This window comes from Mustelus asterias, chromosome 29 (assembly GCF_964213995.1).
Source record: "Mustelus asterias chromosome 29, sMusAst1.hap1.1, whole genome shotgun sequence".
Classification (NCBI taxonomy): Eukaryota; Metazoa; Chordata; class Chondrichthyes; order Carcharhiniformes; family Triakidae; genus Mustelus; species Mustelus asterias.
Window position 1 is genome coordinate 16,524,390 of NC_135829.1, and position 18,261 is coordinate 16,542,650.

The following is an 18,261-nucleotide window of genomic DNA, read 5'->3' on the forward strand; positions in this document are numbered from 1 at the left end:
GCATTTGCAATTCATGCAATTTGCCTGTGAAACCTGCCTCGGTAACCCTGTGTACAGTTCTGGTCACCCTATTATAGAAAGGATATTATTAAACTAGAAAAGGTGCAAAAAAGATTTACTAGGGATGCTACCGGGACTTGATGGTTTGAGTTATAGGGAGAGGCTGGATAGACTGGGACTTTTTCCCCTTGTGCTCAGGGGTGATCGTATAGAGGTCTGTAAAATATTGAGGAGCATAGATCAGCTAGATAGTCAATATATTTTCCCAAAGGTAGGGGAATCTGAAACTAGAGGGCATAGGGTTTAAGGTGAGACGCGAGAGATACAAAAGGGTCCAGAGGGGCAATTTTTTCACAGAGGGTGGGGAGTGTCTGGAATGAGGTGCCAGAGACAGTAGTAGAGGCGGGTACAATTTTGTCTTTTAAGAAGCGTTTAGACAGTTACATGGGTAAGATGGGTATAGAGGGATATGGGCCAAACGCAGGCAATTGGGACTAGCTTAGTGGTAAAGACTGGGAGGCATGGCCAAGTTGGGCCAAAGGGCCTGTTTCCATGCTGTAAACCTCTGACACTAACCTTACATTTTCAGGTTTTTACTGATTTGATCTGAACAACTACATATTTTTGTTGGACCCACCTATTTGCATAAGGGTTTCTTCCATACTGTTGGTTGCTGTCACCATGGCAACAGATGCTCCCAGTGGATCGCTGTCAGGAAACTGTACCGGCTCAGGTACAATTCTCCGCTCATTCAGGCCAAGAGGTCCAGCCAGCAGTTCAAACTCCTCCTCTCCAGTCAGCTTCTCATCTTCATCAACATCTAGCATGTCCCAGTCTTCTGCACGGGGAGACAAAAAGATATCAGTCAGAACAGAGCTGTCTGGCTGAAGTTCAACACCATCCAGGGCGAAACAGCCCTTTTCATTGGCACCCCATCAATCATCTTAAACATGCACTCCCTCCATCACTGACACACAGGGGCAGCAATGTGTACCATATACAAAATGCACTGCAGCAACTCTCCGACGCTTCTTCCAAACCTGTGACCCTGACCACCTATACAGGGACACGACCAGCGGACACAACATCACCATCTGCAAGTTCCCCTCCAAGCCACACACCATCCAGACTTGGAATTACATCATTGTTTCTTCATTATCAGAGTAAAAATCCTGAACTCCCTTTCGAACAGCACTGTGGGTGCACCTACACCTGATGAGCTGTAGTGAGCAAGACAGCGACTGTTGGGTCCATTAATTCACTTGAAGAGGCTTAGAGGACAGCACTAGGTAAAGTTAAAAAAAAAATTTAAAAATTGAACAGAACTTTAAAAAAATTAACAAGACAGAAGCTAAAGAGAAGCTAACTTGGAGACTGGCTTCTCAGCCAAGCCCTTGAACTGTACGGAACTGAACCGGAACACACTGAACTGAAACACACTAAAATACAAACTATATTTCAATCCTTATCTCGTTATTGGAAGTGTTTTTCGCATGCTGTCTCCATCTAGAAAAACGATCCTTGCAGCTGCTGTTGTGGGGACCTGTTGTTTGCCTGCATTGTGCACCCTTCAGGAGTGCAGTCAATTTTTAGCTAACCCAGCATGCCTTCTGATTCTACATGTAGTCAAGCCAGCTACAATTGTTCAGCTTAGCAGAGTTAGTTAACCCCGACAGTTAGCATTTAACTGTAACTGTGAATAGGCAGAGATATCTTAAAATGAAGTCCTTGCATAGACTGAAGCAAATAGGGCTACACATACACAGGATCCCTCAGCAGCTTACCACCACCTTCTCAAAAGGGAATGAGGGATGGGCAACAAATTTTGGGCTCCGTGACGTGCGTGTTCCATGAAATAATTTTGTTTTTAAAACATCGATTTAATTCCTTATACTGCCAGTTTCCTGCTCTTAAAAAGAATGAGGTGGAGATGCCGGCGTTGGACTGGGGTGGGCACAGTAAGTAGTCTCACAACACCAGGTTAAAGTCCAACAGGTTTATTTGGTAGCAAATACCATAAGCTTTCGGAGCACAGCTCCTTCGTCAGATGGAGTGGATATCTGTTCTCCAACAGTGCACAGACACAAATCAAATTACAGAATACTGATTAGAATGCAAATCTCTACAGCCAGCCAGGTCTTAAATGTACTGACAATGTGGGTGGAGGGAGCATTCAACACAGGTTAAAGAGCTGACTCACTAGCTGTTCTGTCTGGAGACAATACACATCTCTTTAACCTGTGTTGAATGCTCCCTCCACCCATATTATCTGTACCTTTAAGACCTGGCTGGCTGTAGAGATTTGCATTCTAATTAGTATTCTGTAACTTGATTTCTGTGTCTGTGCACTGTTGGAGAACAGATATCCACTCCATCTGACGAAGGAGCTGTGCTCCAAAAGCTTATGGTATTTGCTACCCAATAAACCTGTTGGACTTTAACCTGGTGTTGTGAGACTTCTTACTGTGCTTAAAAAGAATCACATTTCTTGGGGAAGGCGGTGATTTCCCCTTTCTCTCAGGGAAAGAAAAATATGGAGAGAGAGAGACCTTTGCTGCAGATGGAGGAGTCCAGGACGAGACATTAAAATGGGAGCTAGGCCGATCAGGAAGGAAGTTACTGAACATCTCTGGATGCGGTGCAGACTCGATGGGCCGAATGGCCTCCTTCTGCACTGTAGCGATTCTATGAAAACGAAGGGAGAAGCGTGCAGAAAAAGCAGTAGACGTTAGCTCAACTAATAATTTTAAATCTAAGGTCAATAGATTTTTGCTAGCCAAGGGAATGAAGGGATGTAGAGCCAGAGTGAGTGGATGGAGTTTGGATAATGATCAGCTACGATCTACCTGAATGGGCAAAACAGGCTGAAGAGAATAAATGGCATCTCCTGTTTCAATGTTTGGTTGCGGACCCTTGCCACTTTTGTGCGTCACTAATCCCAATCTAGTGTGATGCGCACCCTCACACAACTAAAAGATCAGGAAACCAATCAGAAAAATTCATCCTTAGAATTTAAACTTAATAATGTCATAAATATTGTGTTGTATGGTACGGTGTGGCATGAATGTTGCATGGGCTGTAAGTGGCAAGAAACATTTGTACCAAACAACTGGCGGCCAACAGTCACCTCCGAGAGAATATCTAACCATCTCCCTTTAAGAGTCAAAACAGTATTACCATTGCTAAAACCACCCACCAGCAACATCCTGGAGGTTATCATTAAACAAAAGACCTGCCACATAGAACATAGAACAGTACAGCACAGAACAGGCCCTTCGGCCCACGACGTTGTGCCGAGCTTTATCCGAAACCAAGATCAAGCTATCCCACTCCCTATCATCCTGGTGTGCTCCATGTGCCTATCCAATAACCGCTTAAATGTTCCTAAAGTGTCTGACTCCGCTATCACTGCAGGCAGTCCATTCCACACCCCAACCACTCTCTGCGTAAAGAACCTACCTCTGATATCCTTCCTATATCTCCCACCATGAACCCTATAGTTATGCCAGTTATCCCCATAGTTATACCTGCTGTCAAAGCTTTTCATTTCACTTGCACCAGGACAAGAATCACAAGAATATCAAATCTCCCTTTGAAATTTAGTATTCTTACAATCTGAGCAAGACAAAAAAGTTTTGACAGCATGTCTCTTTTTTTTCCCCAAGCAATACTAAAGTTCTGCACTACCAAGCAACTATAATGCCGTTCCTTCACTATCTCCGGGGAAAACTGCTGGATGTCCCCAAAATCACCGTGGGTGCACCAACGCAAGATGGACTGCAGCATTTCAAATAAGCACTCACCATCTTCTCAAGGGCAATTAGAGATTGGTGCCAAATGCTGCCCTTGCCAACAGCATCCATATCCCATCATAGAAACTAGAAACAGGAGTAGGCCATTGGGCCCTTCGAGCCTGCTCCGTCATTCATTTTGATCACGACTAATCAATATCCTGATCCCTCCGTTCCCCCATATCCCTTGAGCCCCAAGAGCTATGCCTAATTTCTTGAAATCAGACAACATTTTGGCCTCAACTACTTTCTGTGGTAGTGAATTCCACACATTCACCATCCTCTGGGTGAAGAAATTTCTCCTCACCTCAGTTCTAAAAGGTTTACCCCTTATCCTCAAACTATGACCCCGAGTTCTGGACTCCCCCATCATTGGGAACATTCTTTCTGAATCTACTCTGTCTAACCCTGTTTGAACTTGATAAGTTTTTGAGATCCCCCTCACTCTTCTAACCTCCAGTGAATATAATCCAAACCAACTTTGTCTCTCCTCATATGACAGATTTGCCATCCCAGGAATCAGCCTGGTAAATCTTCGCTGTACTCCCTCCCTAGCAAAGACATCCTTCCTCAGAGAAGGAAAGCAAAACTGCACACAATACTCCAGGTGTGGCTTCAACAATGCCCTGTACAATTGCAGCGAAGCATCCCTATTCCAAACCCACAACCACTTCCATCTAGAAGGACAAGGGCAGCAGATACATAGGAACACCACCACCTGCAAGTTCACCTCCAAGCCACTCACCGTCCTGACTTGGAAATATATCGGCCGTTCCTTTACAGTCGCTGGGTCAAAATCCTGGAATTCCCTCCCTAACGGCATTGTGGGTCAACCCACAGCACGTGGACTGCAGCGATTCAAGAAGGCAGCTCACCACCACCTTCTCAAGGGCAACTAGGGATGGGCAATAAATGCTGGCCCAGCCAGCGACGCCCATGTCCCACGAATTAATTTTTAAAAATCCTATATCTCCATCAAAGAGTAAAAAGGACTAAATGGATTGACAAGCATCGATTTAAATGGCCATTCTACTTTAAATAGTCAGTGGCCAAGCAAATACCTTCATATATGCTGTCCTGCTTGCCTATCAGATCCGGTGCCTGGCCTTTGTATCTGTAAAATACACAATTGTCATTTTTTCTAATAATAGAGATATTAATCATAAAGTACATCAGACAGATTTTAACCAGGCGGGTAGACATGTTCCCCAGATTCCAGGGCTTCAGATGAGGGTTGTGCTGGGCTATTATTCCCCGGCACAATTAACATCGAAGCAACGTAGGTGCCTCACACAATTAATCACACTTTCCTCAGGAGCCATTACTGTTACATTAGCTAACTAAACAGCTACTCAGGGGCAGCAAGTCCCCACAATCAGCGATTGGAGAAACAACCAGCCAGTGCGGTCATGGCAATACTTCTCTGATCTGGTATTTGGCCAGGAGAAAAACGTTGGGAGAACGTCCGCTTGACTTCAAACATAGACCATGGAAACCTTCAACATTCAAGTTTTACCCCCTCCCCCGCGAAAATGTTAGTGTCATTTTGAGTACAGAGTGTTCTTATAAGCCTTTTCTCTTATGTAATTAGAATCATAGAATCCCTACAGTGCGCAAGCCGGCCATTCAGCCCATCGAGCCTGCACCGACAACAATCCCACCCAAGCCCTATCTCCATCACCCCACCAATCCCCTGACACTAAGGGGTAATTTTGCAATGCCAATCAATCTAACTCGCACATCTTTGGACTGTGGGAAGAAACCCACACAGACACGGGGAGAATGTGCAAACTCCACACAGACAGTGACCCAAGGCCAGAATTGAACCCAGGTCCCTGGCGCTGTGAGGCAGCAGTGCTAACCACTGCCAACCTCAGTCAACAGTCTAATACTTCAGTCCTGAGAGTTTGGAAGCATGTGTGGGCTTTAGAGGGCTTTTCAGTCTGCAAGAAAGTGTTCTATAAATAAGACCCATTTTACTAGCGCTCCTGTTTTCAGAGTTATTGCTGTTCTGTTGAATTACTGTTATTGTTAAACTTTGTTATTTTATTATATAAAGAAGATGCGTCTTTTAAACAACATATGCGATTACCTTTATCTTCAAACTTTATTGTGGCTTCAAGCTGATGTCCATCCCCATGAGAACTTAGAATCATAGAATCCCTATAGTGCAGGAGGAGCCAATTAAGCCCATCAAGCCTGCATCGACCACCCAGGCCCTATCCCTGTAACCGCATGTATTTACCCTAGCTAGTCCCCCTGACAGTAAGGGGCAATTTATCATGGCCAATCAACCTAACCCACACATCTCTGGGCTGTTTAGGCTTTCCCCAACCAAACTAGTGAACCTTCCTGTGAAGTTATTGGTCTTTCATTCTTTCAACAAAGGCCCTTTAATATATTAAACCACAGTTTGAGATCAAATTGTATTTAGATCTTGATGCCCACTGATCAAAGCATTAATATTTTGGTGTGATTTGAGGAAAACAAAAGTGTTTTCATAAAATTTCTACACACAATTCACAAATCCTCCTGATATTTAACAATACTTGTGATTTAAGGAAGAAAATGTTTTCAGTAATTGCTCAGAAATTATACACTTATTTGCATCAAAAGATCTCGCCAAATAATTCAGTAGGCAAGTCGCGTTACGTCCTCTCTTTGAAGATGTCTCTCAGCTTACCTTTCTGAAGCGGGGGTCTTTGTCTTGCTCTTCATGGCTAGGTACTTGTCCCTGCAGCTGCTACACAACAGGTAATATGGATTTCCACTTCCGCACTCACCGCCAAACCATCCATCGACATAGGAGCCATTGCTGCGATAGCCCTGCCGGTTGGCACTGCGCCCACAGCCTGGGTGGTTTCTCTTCATGTGATGATTAAACTGAGCGACATTTGCATCACAGAGTTCACAGATGACTACCTCGTCCCTTTCATCGGACTCACAAACGTGCTGCAGAAAGATAAAGGGATCAGTTAGGGGAGGAAATGTTTACAAAAAAAAAAAATCTTGAACTATTAATACACCAGGGTTAAAAGCAATCAGACGCAACTTCAAAAGGGGCAGCAAAAGCCAAACATTGGTAAGTGTGTTAGGAGGATTTCTTCATTCTCTGAATAATATGCATATTCATACATGCCACAAGAGCAAAACTTAGCTCGACTGAGTCGAAAAACACATCCACGCATTGTGGTAGTGGTGCTGTGATTAAACAAGGGCTTTCAGCTGAAGCGAAACTGAACTGCCAACTTCTAAACCCAGAAATCCTACACGGGCTCAGAGGGGATAGAGGAGGATGCAAGTAATGTGATGAAAGAAAGTCTTATTAAAAGTACACTATCTATCCTAATTTAAGCTCTGTACATAACAGAGCTACACTGCTGTAGGCCGTGAAGTTAAAGCAAGCTACAAAATATATGATGAAATTATTATGGCTCAGTAACTTGACATTTACTCCAATTGCAGTCTTCCAAGCACTAAATAACTGCTACCTCATTAAGAGGTGGGGAAGACAGACAGGAACAGGAAGAAGAATCATAATCTCTGGCCTTCACCTCCACCTGCATCACCCCTATAAAATGACAACAAAATGTAAATTCAACCATCTACTTATCTATCCAGTCCTTGGACGACATATTGGAACCACTGCTTTTGCATCGAGCCTGCAACAACGCCACCCAGGCCCTGACCCAGTAAGCCTGCGTATTTACCCTGCTAATTAATCCCCTGACACTAAGGGGCAATTTTGCACAGCCAATCAATCTATTTGGGATTGTGATCAATGCAGACTCGATGGGCTGAATGGTCTCTTTCTGCATTGTAGGATTCTACGCTTCCTCGTACATCTTTGGATGTAGGAGGAAAGCCACACAGACACGGGGAGAACATGCAAACTCCATAGAGTCACCCGAGGCCGGAATTGAACCCGGGTCCCTGGCACTGTGAGGCAGTGGTGCGAATCACTGTGCCACCGGGCCGCCCTCAGTCAATATACGAATGAACAAATAAATATCAAGGTTTCCAAAATTACTTGCTTGAGACCAAGCAACCAGAGTTCCATAAACATTCACAGAGAGAAAAGGATGATCCACTTCTAATGGCTGTGGTGATAGATAAAGCAATAGGACAACTAACAGGACCTGATTGACATTAAAGTTATCGTTCATTAGCTGAAAGCCCAAACCAAAGTCAGTGATAGCAATGCTACATCCTTCAAGAAAGACTACAGGTTCATAGTGATTCAGTGGTGGATGCGTTAATTTGTGGAACACTGAAGGTCTCAATCAGATCCAGAGACAGTTTAATACATGACCAATTAGCGAGCATGTACTTAGTTGACATTAGTAAAGCAGATTATCTGTCTAATTATCTCCTTATCGCAAACTGGTTGGCCCTGTTGGCACATTGTAACACTACACTTCAAAGGTACATAATTCTTTAACCATAGGATGCCTGGAGGTAGAGAAAAGCACTATAAAAAAGCAAGTTCTTAATAAGTGGCTTTCCCAGAGTCAATAAAGCAAGGTTCTACTCACACGGTGTGTAGATGAAACTAAAACAAACAAAAATGGATTTGCCTTTAAATGGCTCAATATCTCTTGAAGACAACAAGACCTTTGTACCAAAAGCACTGGATACCATTTTGTGAAGCTATATTCTCCAGAGTAATATTAAAGGAAAAAAAGGAAGGACACAGCTCTTAAGTATTCAGCGTAGTGATCAGATCTCTACATGAGATACATTCAGCATAGATTCTGCTGCTTTTATACTATAAGCAATAATGTTACTGAAGAAACATTTTACAAGCAGCATTTTTCTTAGGATCATAGAATCCCTACTGTGCAGAAGGAGGCCATTCAGCCCATCGATTCTGCACAGACTCTTTCTGACAGAGTACCTTACCCAGGCCCTTTCCCCCACAGCGCCAGGGACCCGGGTTCAATTCCCGGCTTGGGTGTCTGTCTGTGTGGAGTCTGCACATTCTCCCCGTGTCTGCGTGGGTTTCCTCCGGGTGCTCCGGTTCCCTCCCACAGTCCGAAAGCCATGCTGGTTAGGGTGCATTGGCCGTGCTAAATTCTCCCTCAGCATGCCCGAACAGGCGCCGGAGTGTGGTGACTCGGGGATTTTCACAGAAAGGGTTTGCTTTCACCCTTAGTCCCATGAGAATTCCAGGCTTCTAATTCTATAACCCCTCTCTCTATATAAAGTAAACGTGTGTGCTTAAATAGGCTTGGGATTTAGACCATAAGATACAGGAGCAGAATTTGGTCATTCGGCCCATCGCGTCTGCTCAACCGTTCAATTGTGGCTGATCAGTTTCTCAATTCCATTCTCCCGCCTTTTCTCCATAACCTTTGATCCCCTTACCAATCAAGACCCTATCTATCTCTGTCTTAAATACACTCAATGACCTGGCCTCCACAGCCTTCCTTGGCAATAGATTCACCGCCCTCTGGCTGAAGAAATTCCTCCGCATCTTGGTTCTAAATGGTCATCCCTTTACTGAGGCTGTGCCCTCGGATCCGAGTCTCTACTACTAATGTAAACATCTTCTCCACGTCCATTCTATCCCAGCCTTTCAGTATTCTGTAAGTTTGAAAGAGATCCCTCCCCTTCATCCTTCCAAACTCCATTGAGTACAGACCCAGAGTCCTCAAAATACTCAGACTCCTGTTGCTCAGAACCTAATCCTTTCTAATGCTGCCAATATAACAATCAATAACTTTTAAAAATACGCCGCAGTGAAGACAGGGTTTGAGCACAAGCTGAAGGTAAATAAGCAAAAGCAGCGCAAGCTGCAACCACACACCCATGTTGGCCAGTCCAGTACCTCTGGAATCCACATTCCCAAAATATCACTATCACTCGCAAAGTCCTGCCCAAACATGGCTTCCATGGCTTCATCATCCAGGTCAATCTCCAATTCCTCGTCAAGGTTGAAGTCATAGAGGCCGCCTGGGTCTTGGGGCATCGATGTCCCCTCTCGCCGGCTTTGGTTTCGATGTGCCTGAACTGAACGGTACAGTCCTGCTGTAATTTTAAAATGAAAAGCACTTTATCAACTTACTAAATACCCCACGTGAACCATACAAAGATATCGCAGTCCTAAATAAAAATGCAGAACAATTCACTTTATCATGGCTTTCAAATAGGTCTACAAGACAAGCAACCCAATTGGACATTATTTTGTACAGTGCAACTTTTCCTAAATGAGATTAGTAATAACCTATAGATTTTTTTTTATCCATTCGTGGGACATGGGCGTCGCTGGCTGGCCAACATTTATTGCCCATTCCTAGTTGCCCTTGGTAGGCAATTGAGAGTCAACCACATTGCTGTGGCTCTTGAGTCACCCGGCCAGACCGGGTAAGGATGGCAGATTTCCTTCCCTAAAGGATATTAGTGAACCAGATGGGGTTTTCCGACAATCGACAATGGTTTCATGGTCATCAGTAGATTCTTAATTCCAAGATATATGTTATTGAATTCAAATTCCACCATTTGCTGCGGCGGGATTTGAAACCGGGTCACCAGAACATTCGCTGAGTTTCTGGATTAATAGTCTGGTGATAATACCATTAGGCCAATGCCTCCCCTTACAAAAGCAGAGAAGTCATGATGGAGTTGTTTAGAACTTTGGTGAGGCCACAGCTGGAGTACTGTGTGTAGTTCTGGTCGCCACGTTATAGGAAGGACGTGAACGCACTGGAAGGGGGTGCAGAGGAGATTCACCGGGATGCTGCCTGGGATGGAACATTTAAGTTACAAAAGAGAGGTTGGATAGGCTTGGGTTGCTTTCGTTGGAGCAGAGAAGATTAAGGGGCGACCTGGTTGAGGTGTTCAAGATTATGAGGGGCATGGACAGGGTGGGTAGGGAGCAGCTGTTCCCCTTTGTTGAAGGGTCAGTTACGAGGAGAGAAAAGTTAAAAGCGAGGGGGGGGGGGGAATGTGAGGAAAATTGTTTTTACCCAGAGGGTGGTGACAGTCTGGAATGCGCTGCCTGGGAGGGTGGTGGAGGTGGGTTGCCTCACATCCTTTGAAAAGTACCTGGATGAGTACTTGACACGCCATAACATTCAAGGCTATGGGCCAAGTGCTGGCAAGTGGGATTAAGTGGGCAGGTCAGGAACTTTCATGCGTCAATGCAAACTCGATGGGCCTCTTCTGCATTCTTCATATCAGTTCATGCCTTAGTGAATATTATAAAAGGGGATGAACCGCGCACGCACACACGCACACACACTCTTGTTTAAACAGTTTGAGTGCTGGGTTTTGTGTAAGAATGTTTGAATCACCTGCACGTGCTAACAGAGTCCGAGCGGCCAGCTCAAACTTTTGTCTCCTGGTGACAGTTGAACGGCTTCTGGAAGAAGGTACATTGGTAGATGATCCATTCTCCTCTTGATCCAGTCGGTTTGGGCTGCAAAAAAAGCAAAATGGAACACTTTAACACCTAATTAGTCAATGAAATAATAGTGATTAATTGTAATTCCTGGCCTATTTCGGTCACAACGGCACGGCGGCACAGTGGTTAGCACTGCCTCTCAGCGCCAGGGACACAGGTTCAATTCCCAGCTTGGGTCACTATCTGTGTGGAGCTTGCACAATCTCCCCGTGTCTGCGTGGGTTTCCTCTGGGTGCTCCAGTTTCCTCCCACAGTCCAAAGATGCTAGGTGGATTGGCCATGCTGAATTGTCCCTTAGTGTCCCAAGGTGTGTAGGTTAGGGGGATTAGTGGGGTAAATATGTGGGGCTATGGGGATAGGACAAGGTGGGATGCTCTGTTGGCGAGTTGGTCCAACTCAATGGGCTGAATGGCCTCCTTTGGCACTGTAGGAATTCTATGATCTCTCCATCCTGCTCCCACTAAAACCAGTTTCGGATAAGTTCAAGGTAGCTTGAGTTGACATTTTTAACATTGTTTACTTCCCACTACTGAAACCTACCATTTCTCAGGCTTAACTATACAGTGAATTTGAAGGTTATACTGCAATTTTCAAAGTTCTTGGAAGGTTTATCTACTTCTTTCACCTGTCCCAGTCATTCCTCCAGACTGAGTGTGATTTGATTCATTATTGTCACATGTATAGGGATGCAATGAAAAGTATTGTTTCTTGTGCACTATACAGACAAAGCATACTATTCATAGAGTACATAGGGGAGAAGAATCCTAGGTTACAAGGATCAAACCTGCGTGGGGTTGTTGTTGGTGCAGATACAATGGGCCTCCTTCTGCACTGTGGGGATTCTTTAAAGGAAAGGAGAGGGTGCAGAATATATAGTGTTGCAGCCAGAGTTGGGGTGAAGAGAAAGATCAGCTTAATATATGGTAGGACCATCCAAAAGTCTGATGGCAGCAGGACAGAAGCTGTTCTTGAGTCAGTGGGTACGTGGCCTCAGACTTCTGTATCTTTTTCCGACGGAAGCAGGTGCTTGGAACATTGCGACCTCTCAGTTCTTCGAAGGAAATCTTAAGGTAACAACGGCTGTTTTCAGAGGAAATATTACATGGTGTAACCGTAAAATCGTCTGACTCGAGTTTCTAAAAAAGTAGTTACCCTCGAGTAGCAAGTCACCAACGTACCCTTCACTGAACCCTTCCTCCAGCTCCGTGGCATCGACAGCAGGTATCTCTCCAGGAGACTGGAAGTAGCCCTGGTCTCTGGACTTGTCACTATTGCCTGAAGCAGTCGCCCCGTGGCATGACTCTGAAGTGACCGCCGACTGTGACTCATCGTCTTCCTCTGTACTCGGGTGCTCGATCATCCACATGGCCAGCACGGTGATATTCTGGGCATCGGCTTCTCCCCTGGCACCTAAATGCATTTTATATAAAAAGTACAGACTCAAATCAACTCAATAAACAATATCCTGTAAGAAAAACCAGTGAGAACGACAAAACTCTTGGAAAACCTCAGCAGGTTTGACAGCATCTGTGGAGAGAGAATAGAGCCAACATTTTGAGTCTGGATGGCCCTTCATCAGAGCTGACAAAGGGTCATCCAGACTCGAAACATTGGCTCTATTCTCTCTCCACAGATGCTGTCAGACCTGCTGAGATTTTCCAGCATTTTTCTCTTTTTGTTTCAGATTCCAGCATCTGCAGTATTTTGCCTTTATTATCGTACAAAAATCTTGCTGTTCAACAAATTAATTTTGAATGACAATCTATGCTGTGATACAAGGGCAACCCAATAGCTATTTGTTTAATTCATTTGTGGGACATGGGTGTCGCTGGCTGGACCAGCATTTATTGCCCATCCCTAGTTGCCCGAGGGCAGTTGAGAGTCAACCACATTGCTGTGGTTCTGAAATCGCATGTAGGCCAGTCCGGTAAGGACAGCAGATTTCCTTCCCTAAAGGGCATTAGTGAACCAGATGGGCTTTTACGACAATCGACAATGGTTTCATGGTCATCAGTAGATTCTTAATTCCAGATTTTTTAAAAATTGAATTCAAAATCCACCATCTGCCGTGGCAGGATTCGAACCCGGGTCCCCAGAACATTAGCTGAGTTTCTGGATTAATAGTCTAGCGATAATACCACTAGGCCATGGCCTCCCCTGGATTATGGGAAGTACTGTGCAATATCTCTCCCAGGTGAGGCTTCTCAGCTACGTGAGCTGCACAATAAACCCCTAGCACACAATTATTGTGCATAACATGATCTTGTAATAAATGCAGAATTTTGAGCTCGCACTTTGCCACCTGCCGCAACAACTTGTACAAGGTAAGAGTGGAAGTTAGTGAAATCAACTTTAACGGCTATACCTACAGCAAGGCAACAAGGAACTCTGAAACTCTAGATTTCTAATCAAATGCATTTAGCACAAAGGGAACCACTCTATCCTTTGCAGAAGCATCTCCACACCTGCGATTAGTGTACAAGAAGAAGCCTCACAAAACCAGGTTAAAGTCCAGCATGTTTATTTGGTGTCATAAGCTTTCAGAGCACTGCTCCTTCATCAGGTGGTGAATGCTCCGAAAGCTTGTGAATGCTCCGAAAGCTTGTGATAGCAAATAAACCTGTTAGACTTTAACCTGGTGTTGTGAGACTTCTTTCTGTGCCCACCCCAGTCCAACGCCAGCATCTCCACATCATGTACAAGAAGAACTGATCTACCAGTGTGATTTGCAAGTCTTATTGCAAACACAGATTGTGCCACTGCTTGCTTTAATAGAAATTCTAGCTACCTCCCAAACATATTGCTACCTTCAAAAAGAATCTCAGAGACCCACATACAGGATTTTTTTTTAGGAAGGTTATAATTCATGGAACGAATGTAAAATCAAATACAGATAGTGGGGGCACGGTGACACAGTGGTTAGCACTGCTGCCCCTCAGCGCCAGGGACCTGGGTTCGATTCCCAGCCTCGGGTCACTGTCTGTGTGGGGTCAGCACAGTAAGAAGTCTCACAACACCAGGTTAAAGTCCAACAGGTTTATTTGGTAGCAAATACCATAAGCTTTTGGAGCTTGCTGCTCCTTCGTCAGATGGAGTGCACATTCTCCCCCATGTTTGTGTGGGGTTTCCTCCAGGTGCTCCGGTTTAGAACATAGAAAAAATACAGCACAAACAGGCCCTTCGGCCCACAAGTTGCGCCGGTCATGTCCCTACCTACCGAGGCTTATATATAGGCTTACCTATAACCCTCAATCCTATTAAGTCCCATGTACTCATCCAGAAGTCTCTTAAACGACTCTATCGAGTTTGCCTCCACCACCACTGACGGCAGCCGATTCCACTCACCCACCACCCTCTGAGTGAAAAACGTACCCCTGACATCTCCTCTGTACCTACTCCCCTGCACCTTAAACCTGTGTCCTCTCGTAGCAGCCATTTCAGCCCTGGGAAAAAGCCTCCGAGAATCCACCCGATCTATACCTCTCAACATCTTGTACACCTCTATCAGGTCACCTCTCATCCTTCGTCTCTCCAAGAAGAAAAGACCGAGCTCCCTCAGCCTATCCTCACAAGCATGCCAACCAATCCAGGCAACATCCTTTTAAATCTCCTTTGCACCCTTTCCATCATTTCCACCCACAGTCCGAAAGACGTGCTGGTTAGGTGAATTGGCCCATGCTAAATTCTTCCTCAGTGTACCCGAACAGGCGCCGGAGTGTGGAGTGGAGGAAAGGTTGAGTGGATCATCATCCAGGATTTGATGATGCTGGGCTGTGTAACTGTTCAGCATCTGACAGAGCTGTAGGCACCAAATTAGAAGTAAAACAAGATTCAAACAAGGATAGGTCAGAGCAAACTTCCTCCCAGCGATGGATCTGGCAGGTCTTTCTAATTCCAATGCTTCCGAAGTGTTCGTCTCTCAGGGATTTATCCATTACAAAAGATCATTAATATAGGAGTACAAATTTAATTACCTGTGGCTTCCATGGCTTTTGTGATCTGTCTGAGTGAAAAGCCCATTTCCAAGAGGGGCACAGCAATGGGAGGTGGCGGCGGTGAAGTTGAAAGCCTGCTGCTAGGATCAGACGAGGCTAACAAAATAAGCAAAACCTCATTAGCTAGAGACACCCGTACAATTATATTTAACTGATCAGTTTTTAAACAAAGCTTCCACACAAATTGGCTAACTTTAAGGAAACGTTAGTTGCTCGAGATGAGATAGAGTACAAGGAAAATTTATAAAAACACAAAGTCCTCTACATGCTGTGCAAGTTTGATTTCATTTCCCTCCCTCCAGGTCCCTTTTTTGTCACCAAGAAGAACTTGTTGAGTTTTTTGGGATAAGAAGTTCCCCTCCAAACAACTCGCCATCCTGACTTGGAAATATATCAGCCGTTCCTCCACTGTCGCTGGGTCAAAATCCTGGAATTCCCTCCCTAACGGCACTGTGGGCCAACCCACATCACGTGGACTGCAGCGATTCAAGAAGGCAGCTCACCACCACCTTCTCAAGGGGCAACTAGGGATGGGCAATAAATGCTGGGCCCAGCCAGCGACGCCCATGTCCCACGGAGGAGTTAAAAGAAAGGAGCAACACGGTGGCACAGTGGTTAACACTGCTGCCTCGCAACGCCAGGGACCTGGGTTCAATTCCAGCCTTGGGTGACTGTCTGTGCTGAGTCTGCAACGTTCTCCCCATGTCCGTGTGGATTTCCTCCGGGTGCTCGCTCCAAAGACGCGCTGGTTAGGTTGATTGGCCGTGGTAAATTGCCTCTTAGTGTCAGGGGAATTAGCAGGGTAAATACTTGGCGTTACAGGGATAGGGCCTGGATGGAATTGTTGCCGGTTCAGACTCAATGGGCCGAATGGCCTTCTTCTGCACTGTAGGGATTCTATGATTCTACAGAAACAGTGTGCTGGAGAATAAACTACAGTAGAAGCAATACAGAAACTTCAACAACACAAACCAGTCAAACTGATTTATTTCCAACCCATGAAGCAAAAAAGCTGGGCGTACCTGGTGTGTGGAGGTTAAGTTCTTGACTGCGTTTGCTGCCACTGCAACTGCAAGGGGCACACTAACCACAAAGGCAGTCGTAGTGCCTCTGATGCCACTGCTAGCAACAATGCAGACAGCTGCTTGCGTTGGTCTCTGCCAACCACTGCCCCACTTCAAAGGCCTCGCTGACCACCTCACCAGCCTCCCACCCGCTCCGGCCCTTCTTGCTCTCCAAACTCTTGACCCCCCCCTCGCTGGTCACCTTGTCCCCTGGACAAAATGGCGAGAGGAGCAGCGCGTAAAGCTGTACGCAGGATAGTGAGGGAGTAGCAGACCGGATGCAGGAACAACAGGAGGAAAATGAGGAGGAGAGTGGCACCGACTTCCTGTTCCAGTGCTGTGGCAGGAGACGGCGTTTAAAAAAGTAATCCGTTATTGCCTCAATTCCTCTAACAAAAGTCAACGCAATCGAAGAAATTGCCCTTTCTTCTCATTTAGTGAAAGCAATTTAGAATCATAGAATCCCTACAGTGCAGAAAGAGGCCATTCGGCCCATCGAGTCTGCACTGACAACAATCCCACCCAGCCTCTATCCCCCGTAACCACACACATTTATCTTACTGCTCCCCTGATACTAAGGTCAATTTAGCATGGCCAATCAACCTAAGCCGCACGTCTTTCGGACTGTGGGAGGAAACCGGAGCACCCGGAGGAAACCCATGCAGATACGGGGAGAACGTGCAGACTCCGCACAGGCAGTGACTTGAGGCCGGAATCGAACCCGGGTCCCTGGCGCTGTGAGGCAGCAGTGCTAACCACCGTGCTGCCCAATTTACTGATGTCTTGTCTACAAATACTGTGAATACACCCGAAAAACACTTGCGAAAGCTAGTTGATGAAAAGAAATAAAATCCAATCAAACTTCTCCTCAAGTATCAAGCACATTCGTTTCAGTACCTGTCCGGTTTGTTGGTCGAGTGGGTTGAGACTCTGGTGAAGTGAGGCTCTGTCGTCTACCCACCTCTTCCGAAGGGGAGGTGGGCAAGGAAGAAACAGGTGGGGTCTGTGCCCGTCGAGTGGGCAACAACGTGGTAGTCGGATAACTGGAGAACATTTGGCTGGTGGAAACAATGTCATGGATTAATTTCTTCCACAGTAAAGACTGCAGAAGCATTATGAACATGTCAACTATCTGATCTAAACCCTTCTTTCTCCATCCTTAAAACATCTCACACTCCTGCAAACTTTCAAAACTTGCAACATTTTTTTCTGGATTCATTCATGGGACATGGGCATCGCTGGCTGGCCAGCATTTATTGCCCATCGCTAGTTGCCCTTGGAAGGCAGTTGAGAGTCAACCACATTGCTGTGGCTCTGGAGTCACATGTAGGCCAGACCGGGTAAGGACGGCAGGTTTCCTTTCCTAAAGGACAGGTGGGTTTTTCCGACAATCGACAATGGTTTCACGGTCATCAGTAGATTCTTAATTCCAGTTTTTTTTTATTGAATTCAAATTCCACCATCTACTGTGGCGGGATTCGAACCCAGGTCCTCAGCTGAGTTTCTGGATGAATAGCCTAGCGATAATCATGAAAAATTTCCTTTACAAGTCGAGGTGCCAGATTTAATTTTATTTACACATTCCGATTTGGTTTAAACGGCTATGCTGAAGCTCAAAAAAGAATGGCACACTATTAAAGACATTCACATCATCTAAAAGGGTTGCTTGGTAATGATTCCGGGGATGGCTGGACTGACGCATGAGGAGAGATTGACTAGGTTAGGATTACTTTTGCTGGAGTTCAGACAGACCATTTAGGACTGAGGTGAGGAGACATTTCTTCACCCAAAGAGTGGTGAGTCTGTGGAATTCATTACCACAGGAAGTAGTTGACTCCAAAATTGAATATATTCAAGAGGTGGCTGGATATAGCACTTGGGGCGAATGGGATCTAAGGTCATGGGGAAAAAGCAGGATTAGGCTATTGAGTTGGACAATCAGCCATGATCGTGATGAAGGGCGGAGCAGGCTCGAAGGTCCGAATGGCCTCCTCCTCATAGAATCC

At 45.4% G+C, this 18,261-nt stretch overlaps 1 protein-coding gene across 1 annotated transcript in view; it reads right to left on the reverse strand.

The window, feature by feature from the left end:
* herc1 (HECT and RLD domain containing E3 ubiquitin protein ligase family member 1) overlaps positions 1–18,261 on the reverse strand; it is a 265,419-nt gene that overhangs the window by 82,081 nt on the left and 165,077 nt on the right. Inside the window, exons 40-47 of the mRNA XM_078199818.1 lie at positions 17,153–17,313; positions 15,171–15,287; positions 12,375–12,606; positions 11,087–11,211; positions 9,601–9,821; positions 6,475–6,743; positions 4,853–4,905; positions 638–838 (exon numbers count right to left, since the gene is read on the reverse strand). Coding sequence (XP_078055944.1) covers positions 638–838; positions 4,853–4,905; positions 6,475–6,743; positions 9,601–9,821; positions 11,087–11,211; positions 12,375–12,606; positions 15,171–15,287; positions 17,153–17,313 — 1,379 coding nt within the window. The remainder of the gene's footprint in view (positions 1–637; positions 839–4,852; positions 4,906–6,474; positions 6,744–9,600; positions 9,822–11,086; positions 11,212–12,374; positions 12,607–15,170; positions 15,288–17,152; positions 17,314–18,261) is intronic.